The sequence below is a fragment of the Pristiophorus japonicus genome, chromosome 21 (assembly GCF_044704955.1).
Source record: "Pristiophorus japonicus isolate sPriJap1 chromosome 21, sPriJap1.hap1, whole genome shotgun sequence".
NCBI classification, from domain to species: Eukaryota; Metazoa; Chordata; class Chondrichthyes; family Pristiophoridae; genus Pristiophorus; species Pristiophorus japonicus.
In genome coordinates, this window is record NC_091997.1 from 16374586 (window position 1) to 16398246 (window position 23661).

Consider the following 23661-nt stretch of genomic DNA (forward strand, 5'->3'; position numbering starts at 1 on the left):
TTCTATAGTATTTAGCCGTTTATATATGACATAAGTGTCCCTTTTTTTCTTAATCCTCCCTTGTAAGTCCCTAGACATCCAGGGGGCTCTAGAATTATTTTTCCCAACCTTTTTCTTTAAGGGCACATGTTTGGCCTGAGCCTTCTGGATCTCCTCCTTAAATGCCTCTCACTGTTCCGACACTGATTTACCCACAAGTAGCTGTTGCCAGTCTACCATGACCAAATCACTCCTTAACTTAGGAAAATGAACTTTTCCCCAATTTGGAACTTTTATTCCAAGCCTATAATTGTCCTTATCCATAACCAACTTGAATTTGACTGAATTATGGTTACTGGCACCCAAGTGCTCTCCCACTAATACCCTTTCAACCTGCCCAGCTTCATTCTCCCAAACTAAATCCAAGACCGCCCCCTCTCGTGTTGGGTTTGCTACATACTGACTAAAAAAGTTCTCTTGAATCCATTTCAAGAATTCCACACCCTCTATACCCTTCACACTAAATTTGTCCCAATCAATATTTGGATAGTTAAAATCCCCTACTATTACTACCCTGTGGTTTTTGGACTTCACAGCAATTTGCCTACATATTTGTTCCTCTATCTCCCTCCCACTATTTGGGGGTCTATAATACACGGCCAGCAGTGTGAGCACCCCTTTTTTATTTTTCAATTCGACCCATATGGCCTCATTTGATGATCCCTCTAACATATCATCCCTCCTCACCGCTGTAATAGTATCTTTAATCAATACTGCAGCCCCCCCCACGTTTTACCGCCCTCTCTATCTTGTCTAAAAATCCTGTCGCCAGGAATATTGATCTGCCAAACCTGTCCCTCTTTCAGCCAAGTTTCTGTAGCTATCCTCCCAAGTGTCTACCTGTGCTCTTAGCTCATCCGCCTTATTAGCTATACTTTTGCACTAAAGTATATACCATTCAGCACAGGAATACCTCCTTGATTACTACATACTAAACCCTGTTTCCTCTGTCTTACAGATTCGCTTTCTAGATTCTTGCTATCCAATTTCAGCTTTACTTCCTTCCCTTTTGAATTCGTTCTCAGGTTCCCATCCCCCTGCCAAGCTAGTTTAAACTCTCCCCAACAGCACCAGTAAAACTCCGCGCGAGGAAATTGCTCCCGGCACTGTTGGCGTGCAACCCATCCAGTTTGTACAGGTCCCATCTCCCCCAGAAGCGGCCCCAATCCCTCAAGAATTTAAAGCCCTCTCTCCTACACCAATTTTCCAGCCACATGTTGATCCTCTCTATCCTTCTATTCTTATACTCATTAGCACGTGGCACCGGTAGTAACCCAGAGATTACTACCGTTGAGGTCCTACCCTTTAATTTTTTTCCTAGCTTCCTGAATTCTTCCTGTAGGACCTCATCCCTCATTTTACCTATGTCGTTGGTCCTGATATGGACCACGACCTCTAGCTGTTTACAGCCCCCCCCCCACCCCAGGATGCCCTGCGTCTGCTCTGTGACATCCTTGACCTGGTACCAGGGAGGCACAAAACCACTCGGCAGTCACATCTACGGCCGCAGAAACACTTATCTGTTTCCCTAACTATAGAATCCCCTGTCACTCGGGCTCCTTTGTTCTTCGTCCCTCCCCCTGTGCAGCTGAGCTACCCGGGGTGCCTTGGAATTGGCTCTGGCTGCACTCCCCAGAGGCACCATCGTCCTTACCGATACTCAGAAGTAAATATTGGTTTGAAAAGAGATGGACTCACGGAGGGACTCCTGCACTACCTGCCTAGCACACTTACTACGTCTGGTGGCCACCCACTTCCCCTCTACCTGCACGCCTTTAAGCTGTGGGGTGACCAATGAAACATGCTATCCACATAGTTCTCAGCCTCGTGGATGCATCTTATTGACTCCACCCGCAGCTCCAGCTCCGAAACGCGGAGTTCGAGCAGTTGAAGCTGGAGACACCTCCTGCACACATGATTGTCTAGGCTGCGCAAAGAATCCAGGACTTCCCACATGCCACAGGATGTGCACTCCACGGGACTGAGCTGCACTGTCACCCCTCTAGTTCGCCTTATCTAGTTTAAAATCTACTTAAAAAGAAATAGAGAGAAGAGAGCTACTTACCAACTCACCTCACCGACCTCTGTGGCCTCCCGAACTCACCGACCTCTGTGGCCTCCCGACCTCTTGGCTTCCGAACTCCCGACCTACTTAAAAAGAAATAGAGAAAAGAAAGCTACTTACCAACTCACCTCACCGACCTCCGAGGCCTCCGAACTCACGACCTCCAAACTCCCAACTCACCGACCTCAGGGCTTCCCGACTCACCGACCTCAGGGCCTAATGACTCGGGCTCTCGGACTCTCCTGCTCTCGGACTCTCCCGCACCCGGACCTCTCCCGCACCCGGACTCTCCCGCTCTCGGACTCTCCCGCTCTCGGACTCTCCCGCTCTCGGACCTCTCCAGCTATACAACCTGCCCATCCCCGCAAACTTCCCGTTCCTCTGACTCTGGTCTCTTGTGCATCCTTCCCCTCCACTCCTCCTCCCCCTCCTCTCCAAACCTCCTCCCTCCCCTGCACCCCCTCCTCCCTCCGCCACTTTTCACACCAACATTTGAGGCTGTGCCTTCAGCCACCTAAGCCCTAAACTCAGGAATTACCTCACTAAACCCCACAGCCTCTCCACCTCCCTCCCTCCCAAGGTCCTGTTTAAAATCCACCTATTTGACCAAGCTTTTCACCAACACTGCCAATATTAGTGACCTTTTTTTGTTTAGCATTTTGTGAAGCGACCTGAGATGTTTTTCTATGTTAAACCGCTTTATAAATGCGAGTTTGTGTTGTATTCACTGTCACTCCTTAATACATCGAAAATAACAATTTAGGCACAGTTAGCTCCTGATACAGACTTAGCTTCACTTTTACAAGCCACTGAACTGACTGGCTGTACGCTTCAGAAGAAGAGAGTTCTCTGCATCTCTTACTGTCTTCATCCAAATTTCTGCGGGCTGAGTTGTGTCCCAGCTGGACAGGAAGCCGAACACTTGAGCTGGGACAGTCCCTCAGCTCTCCAACCCTGGGGATTGACCAGCTGAGCTGCCAATCAAGCCAGCTACTTTCTGCTCGGCTCAAATGAATAAAGGCATTCCAACGTATTGGTATTAATGTCACTAGAATGTCTGAACAAACCCAAATTGTTTCAAACTGATGTGGCACTGAAGAAAGACCATCCCGGACAGTTAGTTCATTTGGATTAATTTGTTTTCCCAGAAGTAGGCTGCATTGTGTGGATTTAATCCTTTGTGAGCTGAATTTAATTTAGTATCCTAGTCTTAATATAAATTAATCCGAAATCGCCTCCTGTGCCAAATAGTCAAAAATTCTGAAACTTGACAAGTGACCTGTTTGCTTTTTGGATCATTAGGGACCCGTTTGGTGCAAACTGTTTGGTAATTGGACACAAATTCTCCCTGGTTCCCATTTGGGATCATCATTTAGTTGTTCACAAGCTAAAGTACCATCATTTGATCCTCTGAAAATGTGAGTTTAAATCTCTTACGTGGAAACTTGTGCTGTTGACTCTTTCAATCATTAAAAGTAAACCATGTGCCTCACCAATAAAACCTGTAAATTAACAAAAATGTCAAATGAGCCTTAATAAATCAAACCAATATCTTGTTTCTGGTGGTGATGATGCCACCGGAGTGAAGGCCTCGAGCGCGCCGGTGGACACCACGTGCTCCATCTTCATGGACACCCTGGCGCGAACGTAGCCGCGGAAGAGAGGCAGACAGTCGGGCTGAATGACCCCATCGACTGGACCGGTTAATGGTCACTCTGGCCAGGCCCAGGAGCATTCTTATGAGGAGATCTTCCGACTTGCACCCCCCCCGCCCCCTCCCCAAGCTGGATCGGATATCCAGAGATCAGGAGCATGGGACTGAAGTGCAAAATAATCGAGGAGCAGCCCCTTCAAATAGCGGAAAAGGGGTTGCAACCTCTCACGCGCGGTGTGTATATGGAAAATGCAGGCGGCTTGGGAGTATTGGAGATCAGCCATAATTGATTTCAGGTTCTGGCAGAGTGGTCCTTAGAAATCATCTTTAGGTGTTAACCTAATGTCATTTCCCAGTTTTATTTGGATCGGACAATTGTCTTTTTGTTTTATCTGTCACCACTCAAGTCAATAGTGGAATAATGATTTCACTATGTAAATGCTTGCAGACTCCTAAGCTATCATGCCTCCCACAAAGAGCAATTTAGACAATCCTAATATTAGTAATTTTCTATGGTGCAAGTATCCAATGCAAGCCAGTGGCTAAGCAGTGGACAACCAAGTGGACGGTTGAGTGCATATCCCAGTGTTACGGTCCTGCAGGGAAAAAGCCCAGCTAGGTTAAGCTTCATTCCTGATCAATCCTGCTTCCCTGGCATCTTTCAATCAGCTTCCAATTGGTAATTTGGTCAAAACCTGTCCCATTCCCTCCCCCCATTCTAGGTAAACACATAACGAATCCAAGCACAGATTTCCAGTATGCAATCTTCATTCTTTCCCATGTTAGATAGGAGGTCCAGTTCAATTATGATTCTGTCTAATATTTTGTGCATTGATAGGATTTAGCTACATTAAAACAGTGTAATCCCTGCATTCCAACAGTGACTACACTTCAAACGTAAAGCGCTTTGGGACGTCCTGAGGTTGTGAAAGGTGCTATATAAATGCAAGTCTTTCTTTTTCAGCAATAATGCATTAAAATCTCTGAAAATGCTTGGAAAAGGTGCAGATGAACACCAAAATTAAGTCTGCAGCATAGTTTGTTGGGTTCAATCTGTTGGCTGATTTTAGACTAGTTTCAGACTTTAGTATTACTAAAAGCCTGCCAATAACTGATCTCTGTACATATGGATGGAATTTGCTGCAGAACCTTTTACTGAATTCTTAATTGCATACAACTTACAAAAAATAGTCCAACTCAGGCAATTATTTGAGCTTGTGCAATAATGAGCCTTTATTATAAGTCAATCCTGTTGAAGAATATTGAAAGGGTTACAGTATGAACAGATGCTAAGAAAGCACTTTCAATCTGTTTCTCTATGAACATTTAATGTACTCAAACTACGATCCTGTGTACACTATTTGTATGCATGCATTAATCTATATATTGTAAAATAACACATACTTAACAATAACCCACACAGGGGTGTAATATGAGTACATTAAAGGTTTGTATGTCAACTTTGCCAATCGATGTTTTTAACCGCATTCTGTGGATAAAAGAAACTCTCACTTTGTCTGGGAATCTCACGATGGAGTTTTTAATTTCTGCTTCATGGCTTTTTAAACTTTTTTTCAGGGAAATAGAATTTCTGAAAAAAGAAACAGCTCAAAGGAGAACATTAGAAGAAACTGAAAATTCACATAAAGAAGAGATTGAGAAACTTCAGAGCAAGGTATGGCTACAGTAGAATATTACCAGTGACATTTGTAACAAATCTAATCATATAAAAATCTCATTGTGAATACATCATTTGTATACCTTAAATATATAACTAAAAATTGTAAACCAATATCCCTGTTAAAAAGTTCTAGTTAAGTTTAAAATACATTAAGAACATAAGAAATAGGAGCAAGAGTAGGCCATACGGTTCCTTGAGCCTGCTCCGCTATTCAGTAAGATCATGCCTGAACTTGTGCATCAACTCCACTTTCCCGCCCCATCCTCATATCCCTTGATTCCCTTAGTGCCCAAAATTCTAACGACCTCTGTCTTGAATATACACATCGACTGAGCATCCACAGCTCTTTGGGGTAGAGAATTCCAAATATTCATAATCATCTGAGTGAAGAAATTTCTCCTCATCTCTGTCCTAAATGACTCACCACTTATCCTAAGACTATGACCCCTAGTTCTAGACACTCAGCCAGGGAAAACAGCCTCTCAGCATCTACCCTGTCAAGCCCTCTAATATACGTTTCAATGAGATCGCCTCTCATTCTTCTAATCTCCAGAGAAGATAGGCCAGTGCTACTCAGCCCCTCCTCATAGAACAGCCCTCTTATTCCCGGGAGGATTCACTCTTTCTTTGGGGTGGAAGTTTGTCTTGGGCAGTAGCGCATATCTGGTGTTGTCGCACTGACCACCGTTTGATCAGTTCTATGGCACAGCATGTCAAGGCTCTGACATGCACAATCCATTGTATCTATTTTGAAACTGATTAAAGCAAGGATACTGATGGTGAAGCTCACTCTTGAACCTATAAAGGGAATGCTTGGCTTTGGGAAAGGATGTCCACTGGAGGGCACTCCTACCTCTGAGATACAGTGACTGTTTACACAGCTGCATGCTTCCTTTTGGATCTTACATATTCCATTCATCTCTGCTTTGCTACAGTAGAATCGTTTAATTACAATTCAAAAGTACTTCCCTAGACACCCATAGAAAGCACAGACCATATGGTTGTAAATTATAAGCAGATGGTGCGGACAAATAAAACACGTTGTCTGACAATGTGCAAACTGCTCGCTGGTGGAATGCCGCTAACCCGCTCTCGGCTGAGCAATCATTTGTATTTGGTTAACTTTTGACGATTATCCCTTCCAGAACTGAAAGACACTTGTTCATCGTTCAAGACACACACACACACCTGTGTCTCCGTACACTTTTAATACTAGCAACCTCAGCCAGAGCAGTGCACAGAACCATAAACAATTAACTCAATATTCTCAGCGCGACCCAGGAGAATTGCATTCTCATTACACCCTGAAATGGTTCACGCTCCTCAAATCCCGAAGCAGAATGTTTTCTACTTCTAAAATAATAAGGGTCAAAGTATAACAGGATTACACTTGAGATAGGTTCAGCAAGGCTGTGCTCCCAGCAGGGGTGCTGCCACTTCCGACACCAATTTTTATCACAATATCCACATTAATCTTTTTCCAAAACAGTGAATTAAGTGCTTAATGATAGAAAGCCCGTACAGACTTTGAAACTTCATTTGGACCTCGGGTGTGTCACACAGTGTTTGTGTGTCACGACCCAATGATTACTGTATGCACACTATCTAGCAGACAGAACCTTCCCCCTTTTTATAAAGAGCAAGGACATTTTGCTTTAGGGATGTGTACATACAATAGGATATTAATCTAGAATCTACTGCTGGTGATATTTGCAGATGAGCACTTAATGCATTTGTATGACATTCCGTTGTCTGCCATTTCAGCAGAAAGATCGAAGCATTTTAAATAAATGGTTTAATACGCTGCATAAACTAGAGTAGGAATGTCATATGGACGGACTAAGCATTCATCCACTAATATTGGCAATATTCATTTCTTGGCTGTGATTTATTGGAAAGACGCTGAAAGACACTTTCACTCTCCCTCTCTCTCTTCCCCCTTTTCGTTCTCCCTCTCTCTCTTTTCCCTTTTCACTCTCCCTCTCTCTCTTCACTAGTTTAACCAAAACGTTGACATGAGTAAACAGTGACGCAAATACAAGTTCTAGGATGAGCAGTGGGCTTCAGCTAAGCCAGACTGGTGGCTCTGCTTTGCTCTTCTAGTGGTGGTGTTGATATGACTGCGCCAGCCGCTCATTGTACACCCCAACCAGTGTGTTTCCATTGTAGGGAAGCTATTAGAACTAGGGAAGGGGTAGAGTGAAGATTTCCTGGAATAACACCAAGAGTGAAAGTTTGTAGTGACGAAGAAAAGCTGGAACAGAAAAAGTTAAGCATGGATCTAATAGAGTTTTCAAAATTCTGAATGTTTTCTTTACAGGCTGAACGGTGAAAGATTGGTCCCACTAGTTGGCAAAGCAATAACTAAGTGGCACAGGGTCCAGAAAGCTGCAGGGTGCCTCTCTCAGGATAAATTCAGTGTAACGTTACTATGTTATTGTGTTAAATAAACAGGGATGCACGCTGTCCTTTCTAGGGAGCCAACTGGGTGCTTTAACATAATTAGGTGTGGAAATTTGGTCGTGTCTCGGTTGCGGCGTTAACCTAGGCAGAGCGCTAAGTTTTGCGCCGGCAAATGGTTTGTGTCTCCAGCCGCAAAATTCATCAGCCGGGCCCTGAGTGTGGAGCAGAGTGCTAAGGGAGCCCTTGTGCACCTCTCTTAGGGCGCTAGGCCGGCTGAGCAAGTGAAAATCCCGAGCTAAACAGCCGGCCTCGGAGCGACCGAAGCGAGGCCTCGCGGGGGGGAAAAAAATCTGGGAAAAAAACCCACCAAAAACATTCCCAATACATTACTCACAGCATAAATCGCCAAAACAAAAATCAATCACACTTACCTGAGCTCAACATGACTTACCTGACTGCCGCCGCTACAGCTCGGAACCCCCGCTTTCACAGGCGTTCCCACTAGGGCGCGCTACGCGGCGCTACGGATCGGGACGCGATCCAAACTTCGAGCCGGTGTCGCATCCAGGGGCGTTGCACACCAGCTCGCCACTTCCGGGTGGTAATGCTCCGCGCCCCCTCGAAATCGACATCGAATGTCCCGGCGGGGCTCCCTCAAGTACTTAACGCCGCCATTGCCGCCCCTCTGGGGTGCTAACAGAAGTGGCAGAAGACCAAAAAAATCCAGCCCCCAAGTGTGTTTTTAAGTTTCAAATGACAAAACATGCAGAATCAAACCTGTTTTATATTTGTAGAGACAGGGTCATTTCTGAGGCTCCAACATTTTAACAATATAGCATTACAACTCCGATTCGCCAACCCATATATGCCATTAGCAAGGCTGCATATATCCTGTATATTTAAATAACTTTTTGTCAATACGCATCCAGTACTGGAATCTCACAAAATGACTCCTTGAATCTCTACGGCACAGACACAACCCTACGCTCTATTTCTGTGAATGCTTTTTATCACTACTAATAATGCTTTATGCCAGTTGCACTGATCCAATGCCCCCACACAGCTGCTGAATAACAGGGCAATGGCTCCTTCTGTTTTGCAGCTATTTAATTATTTTTTAAGATTATTGATGAAGAAAATCAATTGTGCAGCAGAATAAACCAGTATAGGGGACAATGTATATAGTTTCCTAATTTTACAAACAAAAATAAGGTTTCAATTCCCAGAAACGAGGGATAAACTGCAAAGGAAAATATCTAACCTCCAGCTAATTGCAGAGGACAGCAACCATCTCGTATCTGTAGTATTATGTATACCATACTTCCCCAGAGTACATTCAGAGAAAAAGATTTATAATGAGATACCTACCTCAGCAATTCATATGGAGTGACATGAGATGGTATAAATCAGAGGGATTTCGACATGCAAAAATTCAAAAATACTTGAATAAAATAAATTTGATATAAGTTTGTTGATGAATATATATTGAAAGAGAGATAGTTAAATTATATACACCTGAAATTTTTGTTTGAGGACGGGGTCCTCCCAATTATCGGCCCTAATTTCAGTGGGAGATCTTCAGAGACCAACCCCAGGGCAACAGCTGTTAGTGCTGTTTTACCGGAAGTTATGGCAGCCAATCAGGAGAACTCTCACAAGATGTATCTGTATTTCTCTAGTGCGCTCCTGTTTGTGCACCATGTAATGGCGAGGGTCTCGAAGATTTTTTTTTCAGCTGGTATGTCATAGTTTTGTTTCCAGAAGCCAGAAATCTCTAGGTCCAGTCTCTTTTTGTGCTTGCTGGCACAATATCTGACCTACCTTCTTCGGCACACGTTCCTCATGCTCAGCTAGTGCTTAGCGGGCACCCGCTGTGATTCGCATTACGTTATATCAATGCCTACCTGGCATCACCCTTCAGTGCCCTGCTTTCCTGAACCAACAACTAATTAGTAGTCTTTAGCTCCCTTGCGCACCAATTAATTTGCATTGTCCAGTTTAATACATAATTAATTATTACTTCAGACCTGGAATTCAACCCACTGAATTAATTTCTCAGAGTCTGTTGATTTCTATTTAACTTTTAACAGTTGATCTCCTCGGGTTTGCCCCCTATATAAGGTGTTTACCGCCAATACATTATCTTTCAGACATATCCTTTAATAATTCAGACCATTTTGCATGTTGTAATATGCGTCTGGTTACGGAGAGTTAAAAATTTGAGATGCAAATGAAATGATTAATTTATTTCTTCTATTTATATACCAGTTCTAAACGGAAATACAATACAGCACTTCTTAAGAGATCTAGGGCTCGAATTTCAATGACTTTGCGACCGGGTTTTCGCCACGATTTGACCCTTCACGGCGAAAACACAGTCGGTGGGATCCTTGGGGTATCTTTTTTGCGGCGGCTCTTCCACGTACCGCCGGGGAGAGGAGTGCCGACGTGCAACAGCGGAAATTGCGTTTGCGATCCACTTTTGGCTCTCTCTGGACCCGTATTCTGTGCCCAGAATACCGACAGGGTCAAGCCTGCGGTGCAGCCCTGCCAGCAGCGGTAAGTATGAAGAACTGCAAAAAAGGTAAGTTAAAGTTTTTATTTTTTAATTATTTGTCAGTGATTTAGTAGGTAAGGGTTTTTTCAATGTTTGTTTTTTTTGCAATTTTTTTTTTTGTTCTTTCCCCTCCCCCCCCCCCCCCCCCCCAAGGCGCCTCTCGCAGCGGTATTGGCCCCGGACTAAAGTTGCCGAAATTCGCGGTTTGCGCCGCCAATCCTCGTGCAAAGCCGATTTTTATTGATGCCAGAATTAAAGGCCAAAAAGCGGGCCTAAAAACAGAAGTGCAGCAAAAATGGCCATTTTGGCGTAAAACTACCGAAAACCAAAATCCTAGCCCCTTTGGTCTTACGGGGTGTGGCTCCATGAGAGAGGCAGGAATGAGTTAGCACAGCTCTCGCCACATCAACGTGCACTTCAGCAATCACAGGCCTACATCTTGGTGGTGACCAGCCCATTCTAATCTGCTAAACTGTACGTCACTTTTCTGCCAGCTACAAGGAGGTGCGCTCAAACTGAATTGTAACAACTGTGCTTGGACAACTTTGTAAGTCACGGCCTGCAACTGGGCTGGTTTAGGCAAAGTGTACAATTGGAACAATTCTTGTAGTTTCTATGTCACAACAGTGACTATGCTTCATAAAGTACTTCAGAAGACTGAGAGATGATCTTATCGAAAAGTATAAGATTGTGAGGGGGCTTGACAGGGTAGATGCAGAGAGGATGTTTCCCCTAGTGGTGCAATCTAAAACTAGGGGGTGCATAGCTTCAGAATTAGGGGTCACCCATTTAAAACGGAAATGAGGAGGAATTTCTTCTCTCAGAGGGTCGTGAATCTTTCAAATTCTCTACGTCGGAGAGCTGAGGAGGTTGGGTCATTGAATGTATTTAAGGTGGAGATAGACAGATTTTTCAACTAGAAGGGAGTCGAGGGTTATGGGGAGTGGGCAGGGAAGTGAAGTTGAGGCCAGGATCAGATCAGCCGTGATCTTATTGAATGGCGGAGCAGGCTCGAGGGGCCAAATAGCCTACTCCTACTCCTATTTCTTATGTTCCTATGTTCATTGGCTATAAAGCACTTTGGGACATTCTGAGGTTGAGAAAGGTGCTATATAAATACAGATTTTTCTTTAGAAAGAAAGACTTGCATTTATATAGCGCCTTTCATGACCACCAGCCTTCCCAACACGCTTTACAGCCAATGAGATACTTTTTGAATTGTAGTCATTGTTGTAATGTAGGAAATGCAGCGGCCAGTTTGTGCACAGCAAGCTCCCATGAACAGCAATGTAATAATGACCAGATAATCTCTTTTAGTAATGTTGATTGAGGGGTAAATATTGGCCAGGACACTGGTGATAACTCCCCTGCTCTTCTTCGAAATAGTGCCATAGGATCTTTTATGTCCACCTGAGAGAGCAGAGGGGACCTCGGTTTAACGTCTCATCCAAAAGACGACCCCTCCAACAGTGCAGCGCTCCCTCAGCACTGTACTGGAGTGTCAGCCTAGATTTTTGTGCTCAGTTCCCTGGGGTGGAACTTGAACCTGCAACCTTCTGACTCAGAGGCGAGGGTGCTAACAACTGAGCCACACTGACATAAATGTAGTTCATTGGAAAGAAACCTTACTTTGGGCTCAAATTTGGCCCACCCTTTTTTTGCGGCGACTTTGTGGGCTGAAAACAGCGCCGGAAAAATCTCCCCCGATTCTGGCCGCTGTGTTGCCTCTCCTGGGGCTTGGCGTGGCGTGGAAAGTCGATTGGTGGGCGGAGCTAGGGCCCTGCGTCAGAAACAGTGCCAGCAGCTCTGCACATGCGCGTTGGAGTGTGCACGCATGCACAGTAGCTTCTGCCCCCAGCCTCTGTATGTGTGCTGCGGCCAACCCGCTGCCTTCCCGGGCTAGAAAGCCACAAGTGGGGGGGGGGGGGGGAGTTTTGATTCCCGGGGGGGTTTGATCCAGGGTGGGGGAGTGGGAATTCCAAACCGCGGGAGGGAGGGTTGTTTGTAAAGGGCGGGCTGATGGTGGGTGAGCTTAGGCGGCTGGGAGAACATAAGAACATAAAAATTACCAGCAGGAGGTACTTCTATTTTTTATTTGGATATTTTGGAAAAAAATTATGTAAATATGTTTTGTCTCTTTACTACTTTTATTTTTGTAGTCTAAGCTTTCATGAATGCTTCTGTTGTACAGTAAATTAACACTGCAAAGTTTGTCATATGATGTCCTGTATAGCTGTTTGATCCTATTCACATTTTTTAGTCAAGTCATTAAGTTCTGCTGGCCGCCGATGTACCTACCTGCGCTGATTTCTTAACTCTCCGGAAGGGTTTTCTGTGTGGCCGTAAGTGGCCACATACGCTGGCCTCAGTTAGTTTGGAGTAACTATTAGCTGTCCAAAGTGACCTAAATGGCCAAAACTGGCGTAGGTAGCTGGTAACGCCTGCTTTTGAAAAAAACTAAACTAAACTAAAAAAAATCCTAACTAACTCACTTACACTGGCGCAAATTGACTGTGCAAAATGGGGATTTTTAAGATACTCCAGAAAAATCAATTTGCTCCAAAAAAAACGGAGCAACTTCTGGGTAATTCTGAGCCCTTTATAACTGGAATTATGGTAATTGGAGCATCACAGTGTTATTTGTTCCTTCGTTCCCGTAAAAGTCCAAATCATTTCATTTCTTATTTAATTTCCAGGTACCAAAAATTGTCAAAAAAAAGCTAATGGAATGTTGGCCTTTATAAGGGGGCTGGTACACAAAGGGGTGAGATTTATGCTAGTGTTGTATAAAGCTCTGATTAGACCAAATCCAGATGACTGTGTTCCGTTCTGGGCACCACACCTCAGAAAAGATATATTGGCCACGGAGAGGGGCTACAGCACAGATTCACCAGAACGATGCCAGGGCTAAAATGACAGGTTGCATAGACAAGGCTTGTATTCCTTTCAGCAGAGAAGATTAAAGGGGTGATCTAATTGAGGTGTTTAAGATGATTAAAGGATTTCATAAGGTAGCTAGAGAGAAACTATTTCCTCTGGTGGCGAGTCCACAACAAGGGGGCATAACCTTCAAGTTAGAGCGAGGCCGTTCAGGGATGAAATCAGGAAGCATTTCTTCACACAAAGGGTAGTGTAAAACTGGTAAGAGTATTAAAGGGTATGGAACCAAGGTGGGTAAATGAGGTTAAGATACAAATATTAACCATTACCTAATTGAATGGCGGAACAGGCTTGAGGGGCTGAATGGCCTAGCTAAGCTCCTATATCTGCCAACAAGGGAAGAGAAAATGATCCTACACATCTGTACCCCCGACAGCCAGTTGGAGGATGGCATATACAAAGGTGTGGGATCAGGTCAGCTATACGTAGCAAAAATAATTTTTGTATATATTTATTTGCATATCTTATCATTTCACTTACGTGAATATTTTCCGATTCATGCCTTTTTCACAGGTTACAGAACTGGAGACAAGTCTAGAATCACTGAAAAATTCCAATGCAATTTAGATGAGAAGATGGCTTTACATCATCTGTACTTTAAACAGAACCTTCATGTAGGATCAACAGGCCTTGAAAAATTGACATTTTCCTGTTTGTTTTCCTGGGGAAGGTTTGTACCAGTTGCACTCGGTGCAAGAGATTGTGTTTAAGGGAATTTTTGCATTATTGTCTTACATATAACAATTTGCCAAGTCACTTTCAAACAGATGGCCAAATCCGAGTTGTTCAGTGAAGTAGGAATGGGCTGCAATGAACTGGTCTGCACTAGATTGGACTTGCTTCTCAAGCCACAGAACTAGTAATTTCCCATTCAGTTTATTTAGTTTATAAACAAAAATCGAAAGGCTCTCACAAATGAATGTTCACCGAGGACATCATCATTACAAAAGTAAATTGCAAGGTTGCTGTTAATCGCAAGTTTTTGGTGACCTATTACTTTGAGAATACCAAGAGGTGTAACCTGCCATTATGTCACGAGTGAGAAGGGCCATTGAATGCACAAGTCTTTCTTGTGACGAAAATCAAAGTCAGGTTAAACCAGCAGTGTTTTTTCTTATTACCTGTGTGACTTCTTTTCGCAGATCAGTGTAAACCATAATTCTTTACATCTATTCATTTTAATGTTTTTCATTCTGTAATGAAAAGCATTATGGCGTCATATTAACGATGATATTTTCATTTCCATGACAGTGCCATTTTATGTCTGTGTACTGTGAAGGTATCAGTACCTGTCTTAACAAAGATTGTTATTAGACATATCATTTTTTTTTTAAAAGAAACCAAATTTCATTAATTTGTTAGTGAACAAGTGAATATGAAGCGGAATTAACCACATGTATAGTAAACTTGGAATGTAAGGTTGAATAGTGGTCACTGTAATGGACTAATGAAGTAGATGGTTGCTAAGTTAAAGATACTGAAAATATTGCATTAATGGTATTTGGTTTTTTGTTCATGAATCTGCTTCTTTATGCCATGCTTATCTGCTTGGGTCGACCAAGGTTCATCATTCATTCCTATTGTTATCCATTGTGCCATATTTGGTAGATCTTCCCACTTATTGTCATTACATATGTACAGAAACAAAGCTGGGTGTTTGTGTAGATGTATAGCGGAACTTCATGTCATTTGTAGTATAAAATATAAGAACAAAAAAAAGAGATGCACTGTTACATGGTCAGATCAGTTTCTAGAGCTGTGTATTACAGACGCTAAAGAGTCTGATGTCGTGATTGAATGATTTCCCCACAGGGTGGAGGATGGTAGTGCAAGGAATATACTTATCAAACCATTCCGGCATAGAATATTTTTTAGAATGAAGTTTAACTCGCTCTACTCATTTATCGTCACAGGTTCATGCCCTGGAGACAAAACACTTCTCCAGCTTGCCTGTCATCTGCTAAATGACAGAGGCCATTTGTTTACCAAGTTCAAATGGGGTGGAGGTGTCTCCGTAAGCTAGACAAAAACTGATGGCTTGAGTCACATGAAAAGGCAGAGGAATGCATGTCTCTTCAGAGAGCTTAATAACACTCAGATGTGCGAACGAGTCCACAGTTCCGTTTCCTGCTTGTTCCCATGCCAGCAAGAGTGAAGATAAGAGCACACATTGTAATGAATTTAACACTGGACTGCGCATAGCATGGTGAATGCTGCTGTTTGTATGGGAGGATGTGCCGTTTGTACAGCTGCTATACCTATCTGAAATGCTAAACAGATGGGATGCCATTCCACCCATTACCAGCACAGCTCGTCCCAGTATCAGTACCAGCTACTGTGGTATTCTGGACATTCAGCTTCCCCAGCCTACCAAATGTATAGGCTGTACATTTAGGAGCTGACATTTAGACACTATCTAGATGTTGCCGGCACCACCAGATACACATGGGTGGGTCTCCCGTTACCCAACAAGTGCTGTACATCGTTGAGTTCCATATAAATTATTGATAAAACTTCAGCAAATGCTCAGCAATCAATCTTCTTGTGCTCAACAGTGTACTCTATTTATTTGTTCATTTTATAGCATGAGGTGTCAATCACTGAATGCAACAACACTAGAAAGTAGCACGTGGTTAAAGAAAATGTTTTAGAGGGTTACCAAATGGCTAAAAATTGGAATAACATTTGAACTAAAATATTTTAGATGGCCAGACTGCGCAGAAATTGTTATGATCATTTAAGTGAAAGAAGTTAGTGTCTAATTCGGTACCCATGCATGTAACTAGCACTTTGTATGTAACTCGCACTGAAGATGGAGGGGCTGAAAATCTGATGGCAAGCCAGTTGCTCCCTTTATTATTGGGCACGAAGGCCTGAGGCCTACAGTGCTCCCAAGGTACCCAGCACACCTCAGTGCAGGCGGCCTATGCAAAGGATGCTCTTGAGCCTGCCCGCAAACAGTGCGCATGGTTCATCAGGCCCAAACAATTATCCAAATTAGGCATTGGCCCCATTGGGAATGAGCATTGAAGGGAAGGCACCATTTTATTTTAAAACACCGATACTCCTACTCGGTGGCTTTCCCAACCTGTGCCACCTAGCCCCCCGTGCCCATCAGCTCTGTCCCCTTCTGTGCCCCTCAGCCTTCGCCATCCACGCCGCAAAATTGTCCATGCCACGCAGCCCTTCACTGGCTGCTTGTGCCCGAAACTGTGGCCCTGACACTCCCAGCACATCATGAGCAATGTGCTCAGAGTCCCAGAAGGTTATGTAAATGATCCGACATTAAGCGGCAAGGTCAGCTTACTGAGGTTGTAATATCGGTCCCATAGTGTTTGCTATCCCTCGAGGCCAATTGAAACCTTAGAATAAAAAGACAGGCAGTGGCTCTTGGGGTAGAGCACTAGACATCCATCGAAAGCCCAAGTTCAAACCACAGTCTTTGCTGGTATTTGAATTTTGTTGCACTCAGTGATGGAGTTTTCCGGGTGGTCAGCTGAGCCACTGGAGGAAACATCTTAATATTCCTCAGCGATGGAGCGCGAGCAACACCAGTTCTACCCCAATCTGCTTGATCCTTCTAGACAACGAAGGCAGTGGGTGGCAGATAGAGAGGAACGGGTAAAGAAAACTTTTTTTTGTTTTAGAAACAAAAAGTTTATTAAGTGCTGTTACTTATAAATTGTGATTTTCCATCTGCACTGAAACAGTCAATAATATTTTAGAAGGGACTGGGTGGTGCATTGTGATAACGCACTATCCTATCCCCTCAGGAACCTGGTTGTGAATCTTGCCCAGCCTGATCGAATGAACATCTCCTTCCCCTGCCACTCAGGGTCTAAAGTGATATGACTTTGGCCGTTGTGCTCCCATTTCCCGGTAAGCAGGAGCCAGTAGCACAAAACTGGCTATTTTTCAGCAATAATTAACATTAAATTACAAATCATACTCAGCGATAGGTCATAGGATAGCTGATGTAGACAGTGACAGCACGGTTAAGGGACATTGTGGTAACAGTGTGGAGGAAGCATTACTCTGCATTTTCTTCATGTCCTGGGAGTGCTTCATGTTAATACAGGATGCAGAAAATAGTGAAATATTCCACATCCCTGGCACTGACATCACTCACCTCGATGAGCACAAAAATGCCTCTTAATTTTACTGGATATTACAATGAACATTCGCAGACAAACGTTTGAAATGTTGTGCTTCAGCAGCAAGCTACCTGTCTAACTCGATTCAGACTCTTGTTTAGACCTGCCAGTTACTCCTTCAGTTGGGGGGAGAGGTAGAAAACACTGAGCCATATTTGGCTTTTGATAAATGCGAACACGGATGCTTTTTGCTGCAGGTTGTTACAGTTTAGAGGTTTCAGCGGCCAACGGGTTTGCGTGAGCCTTGTGCCCACTGTTTGAGATTGTATTGCGATTGATTGATTTCACTTGTGTATATGTGATAATTGTATTTGGTGAAATGTATACAACTTCAGAAAAGTTAAATTGTTTCTTTTATGGGTTTCAACCATGTTAGCTGAATGTTGATCACATTTCCTGTTAAAAGGTATTATCTAGCTTATATGAAATTATTAACCTTCTGTTTCTTTTTAATATGATTAAACTTAAGTAGCATAGCGAGGATCATACAAAGTTTGTTTGAAGAATATGATAGGAACTAAAGAGTTCTTAATGTTTTATAGGATCGGCTCCTAATGATGTTCCGCCCTGTGTTAAAATTGAATGTCATCTCTCAAAACTTACTTTATTTTGAATGTATATTGAACATATCTGAACTCATTTTTATCATATCTTCTAATGAAGTGTAGCATGAATTCAAACAACACAGAATAAAGTTGACAATACCAATTTTGTAGGATGTGCCCTTTTAAGTTTATATATATATATATATATATATACATATTGTCCTTATTCAGGATTCATTATTTACAGGAAGTGACATGCTCAGTGAGGTCATTTTACTAATGTTAAGACCTGGATTTTTAAACTATTTTTGCACCGTGCACATTAAAATAAAAATGTGAAGGAGTCGCAAATCCCCACACAGTGTCAGCGAGGTCAGAGGGAGGCATTGAAGAGCACGGCACTCTTGGAAGGAAGGGAAAACTGAGGTCAACTTATCTTGCCTTGCCCTAGTGCCCGTCCTCAGGGCTGCTGAAGAGCAGCATAGGGCAAGGCCCACAAGTAGTTCACCTGCTCAGTCTTCAGTCAGCAAATCGCCTGTGGTAGGGGGAGCGGGGAACCCCCAAAATACCTCGCAAACATGACGTCAAAGAGCTTTGCTAATGGCTCGTCGGGTAAATGTGCTACCTGGAAGTGGTATTGAGCTGCACAGATTGGGAGAATCCCAGGGTTCAATGCTGGGTCTGTACAGAGTTAGCCGATCCCCGCCAGAATTGGGGTGGGTGCGCCGTAATTGGTTAATGTTCCTGGGCTAGGGAAAGAACTAATAAAACAATTAGGGTTTCCTGTTCCTGTAGAGATGGCTTTCTCTTATCTTTATGTGTATCAATGTCATAAGACTTTGGGGGCGAAATCGGTGTGCACCAATGGTGGATGGGTAATTGGCAGCCCGATTTTCTTTTCCAATGGGCGCTCGCACCAAGTCCCGCTCACCCATCACCCTTGTGCTCACTGACCTTCATTGGCTCCCGGTTAAGCAACACCTCAATTTCAAAATTCTCATCCTTATTTTCAAATTCCACCATGGCCTCGCCCCTCCCTATCTCTCTAATCTCCTCCAGCCCCACAACCCCCTCACGCCCCCCCCCCCCCCCCGCCAAGATGTCTGCGCTCCTCTAATTCTGCCCTCCTGAGCATCCCTGATTATAATCGCTCAACCATCGGTGGCCGTGCCTTCTGTTGCCTAGGCCCCAAGCTCTGGAACTCCCTGCCTAAACCTCTCCGCCTCTCTACCTCTCCTCTTTCAAGACGCTCCTTAAAACCTACCTCTTTGACCAAGCTTTTGGTCACCTGCGCTAATTTCTACTTATGCGGCTCGGTGTCAAATCTTTAATTGCATAATACTCCTGTGAAGCGCCTTGGGACGTTTCACTACGTTAAAGGCGCTATATAAATACAAGTTGTTGTTGTTTAAAACGGGCTGCTAATTCACCATCAGCCCATGTTGCACTATTTGTGTTCACCCTCTTTCTCTGGTAGCTAATTTGTAGCAAAACTTTAAGGGAATCATTTATGAAAGGGTTTTTGATTTAGTTAAAAATGGCGGCCAGAGGGAATCCTCCCACATGTGCTTATAGTGCCAATACACGTAGAAATTAGAGAAAGTCATCCAGCGACTTCTACAGGAAAGTGCGTCCGTGAGGATATCCAGTGAGGACAGGATCAGGCAAAGGGCTGTGCTGCCCCGATGGAAACAGTAACCTGCCATGACTCATTGTTTCAACTAACAACGCTGGAACGGCCACGAGCTCGGTAATGATGGGATGCCAACAGCCACGGAGACAAAACCCAGCACGAGTCAGCAACTTCAGGAAAACCAGAGTAAATCGGGCGGTGGGAGGGGGAAGGTCAATAAATAAGAAATACAAAGAAACGTGGCACTGGTCCTCCGAACCATAGTTGAAATCCTTGGTTTAAATGGAGTGCTGTTGCTTTTCACCATTCTAAGAAAAACACAGTGTCAGTCCTATTACTTTTTGGACACTTCCGTTAAGGACTTGGATGACTGTTTTTGCAACATTACACCACGCCAAGAAGGTTTCAGCTGTTGGTGAAGTCTGTGAATGCAGCCAGTGAATAAATACCTTAGTCTGAGCCTTATTTACTATAACAACGTAGAAATATTAAAAAGGTAGACAACAATTTGCATATGTCAGAAACTGGAAATAGAGCTTCTGGATGGGTTCAGCATCATTGGAGATTCACCAGTATTTTGTTACCTTTTTCTCACCACAGTTTGTGAAGTATCGCGACACAAAATGGAGCCTTACACCAGAAATATTGTGTAATTATAAGTGTATTTTATATCAATTTGATACTGTAAACTCAAACTCTTGGAGTTATCAATTGTTTTAAGGAACAAAATGCTGCAAAGGATGGACAATTAATTGACTGGTTCAAATGGAGTAAAAATCAGGTAAAGATATTACTGATACTGTTTTCAACTGAAACAGAACACAAGTTACTTTGTGGCAAAGTACTTGACAAAACAAGTGATAAAATTCTAGGAAGCACTACCCTGTAAATATTCATGTTAATAATGCAGTTTGCATTTGAAGCCAGTTAGAATTTATATTTAATCAGTCTGATCATTGAACAAACCAGTCTATGCTCAAGTTACAGTGGAGCCGGAATACTTCATTGAGCCAATGATGTCCCAATTTATATGGTATTCTTGCTGTTTGATGATATTCCTAATCAATTATGTTCAGGTGCTGAGTAAAAAATGCTTTTGATTAATCATTCTGTGTTCCTCAACAAATTGTGTCACACTCGCTCCATCGTTTATGATTGCTATTGTGTAGGACATTGCAGTAAAAGTTTAAAAACTGTGGACCTGCATAACACTCGTTTTTAAGTTCAGTTGTTCCCAAGCTCATAATTAGCTGGAGTTCAAACTCGGCCTTTTTGTCTGTATTAATCTAACACGTGTCAATTTAATGGATATTATGCCCACCTTTGATAATTATGCACTTGCAGCCAGATGAGGGCAGTGTGGTGATGAGTCCTTTTGGACCTCATTAAAATGAGAGTTGAATAGGTTAGGGGGAATCTCAGTTACCAGTAAGTATGAAAGACTGCAGCAAAATCCTGACTTCACATGTGGCAACAATGATTTAGAGGCTGTAATACACAATACAGTAACTGGGAATGTGATCCTTTGGGAAGTCGAAGGTGCTGGCTTGATCTTGTGAATGAAGTACATTGCCTGGGTGATGTAGGATAGCTCAGTGTTACGCCTGACCTGGGAGTACTTTGTATGGCCAGGGTGTTCATTCTGTTCCTTATCCCTTGCCTTCATAAAAGCCAGCCCCCTACCAACTAACACTTGTTTGAAATCACTTTGTTTTTGTTTATGATCTAATATGTGGAGGAGACATGCTTATGTCTCTATTGAATAGAGTCTATTCTGTGAAAAAATATCAATTTTACACTTGTAATCTGGAGTTTCTAGGACTAGGGGGCACAGTCGCAGGATAAGGGGTCGACCAATTAAGACTTCACTCGGAGGCTTGTGAATCTTTGGAATTCTCTGCCTCGGAGGGCTGTGGATGCTGAGTGAGTATATTCAAGGCCGAGATCGATAGATTTTTGGACACTAGGGGAATCGAGGGATATGGGGATTGGGCGGGAAAGTGGAGGTTGAAGTCGATGATCAGCCATGATCTTATTGAATGGCAGAGCAGGCTCGAGGGACTGTATGGCCTTCTCCTGCTATTTTTTAAGTTTTTAAATATATTGCAGTTCTAAGGTTATAATCCTTCCTGGATTTGTGATCCTTTCGTCCTATAAATATTTCATGAATATTTTTTTTTTTATATAGGATATCCTGCAGAATACCCCAGTCAGTAGAATATAGAATACATAGAGGAGAAAGCATTAAAGCTGGTCTAAATGGAACGTCACTGTATTACATGTGATAACGGGATGCTGTAATGTAAGGAGCCTCAGTGCTGTGCACTTAAACAGTGATTCCACATTCAGATCAAGTTTACTGAGAGGAGCAGACCAGCGGCTGAAGTAATTGGGTATTTGCTTACCCTTGGGCCGTGAGCTGATGTCCCAGAGCTGCTTGTTATTTTTGTGCATCCGCATCAATCAAGTGGGTTTTCCTTTGCTCTCAGCTCTACCACAAGAGGGAGCCGTAGCTTAAAGCAGTAGAATAGACAATCCCTGAATAACATTTAGCCAGCCACTTCAGCAGCAATCATACACAGAACCTTCACCCCACCCTCTGTACCACTTTCCCAGCTTGGGTCGCGTGCATTATTTCTGGGAGACATTAGCCTCCTTCCCCACGTCATGGCTTTTGTCTATTGAATGAATTACAATTTTTACACGCACTCCCCTGTCTGGGATACTGCAAAGAATTGATCACTCTGTATCAAGATATTCTTTCTGACATCTGTTCGAAATTGTCTTTTCAGCAGTTTTAATCTAGGTCGCTCTGATCTTGTACCCTGGCATACCTTGAAGGAGTGCTCTATCTCTGCTGTCTAATATCCAGGGACTTGAGCACATAAACTCAAGCTGACACTCCAGTGCAGTGCTGAGGGATGAGATGTGAATTATTTTGAAGAACAACAGGGGAGTTATCCTCGGTGTCCTGGCCAATATTTATCCCTCAATCAACAGAACAAAAACAGATTGTCTGGTCATTATCACATTGCTGTGTGTGGGAGCTTGCTGTGCGCAAATTTGCTGCCACATTTCCCACATTACGACAGTGACTACACTCCAAAAAGTACTTCATTGACTGTAAAGCACCTTGAGAAGTCCGGTAGTTGTGAAAGACGCTATATTAAAAAAAATCCAAGTCAAGTCTTATACACTTGTATAGGTTTCTCTCTCAGTTATTTCCATTTAAGAATAAAAGAAACACAATTTCTCCAGTCTTTCCTTGCGCTCACTCCTTGGATAGACTGTTCCCTGCTCCTCCTCCCTGGTTCGGACATTTTTCTTATATCTTGGTGACCAAAATTGAACAAAGTATACAAGGTGTGGTCTGTCCTGAGATCTCGACATCTCGCGTATATTCAGCCGACCTAGCAGCATAATTTAGCACACTTTGCTTTTGGCTGCACGGCGGTGATTTGACATGTTGAATGCTGAATCTATTACCACCATCCAAATCACTTTCCACTTCACCTTTAGTTATTTCTATTTGTGGGCCCATTTTCCTTTCCAATCTGTAGTTCCTTGCACTTATCCGTTTTGAATGTCACCTGCTGCTGATTTGCCCATATGCAGATTTTATTGTGAGGCCCCTCCAACTCGCATGGTGCCCAGTTTAGTGTGATCTACACATTTGACCAGCTTGCATTGGGTTCCTGAATCCCAGTCAATGTAGAGAGAAATGTAGAGGACCCAGGCACTGATTCCTGGAGCATGCCAGGTAACACTTCCTGCCCCACCCTGACATCACTCTTCCAACAAGTACTCATTGCTGCCTTTCCTTTAGCCATCTCTTTATCCACAGCTAGATTTCACTTTGAATTTCTACTGCCTTCCATTTCAGTAGCAGCCTTTTCATGAGAAAGTACATCAAAGGCTTTTTGGAATCCTAAGTACACCAAATCATATGGTTTTGCCATTGTAATGTATTTGCTTCATGGGTTCTTTGCT

The 23661-nt window shown here is 43.3% G+C and overlaps 1 protein-coding gene across 1 annotated transcript in view; it reads left to right on the plus strand.

Moving 5' to 3' along the window:
• Positions 1–18204, plus strand: part of LOC139233842 (neurabin-2-like) — a 340307-nt gene extending 322103 nt beyond the window's left edge. Inside the window, exons 11-12 of the mRNA XM_070864427.1 lie at positions 5337–5433; positions 13853–18204. Of these exons, the coding sequence (XP_070720528.1) occupies positions 5337–5433; positions 13853–13906 (151 nt within the window). The 3' untranslated portion in view covers positions 13907–18204. The remainder of the gene's footprint in view (positions 1–5336; positions 5434–13852) is intronic.
• Positions 18205–23661: the final 5457 nt, after the last annotated feature.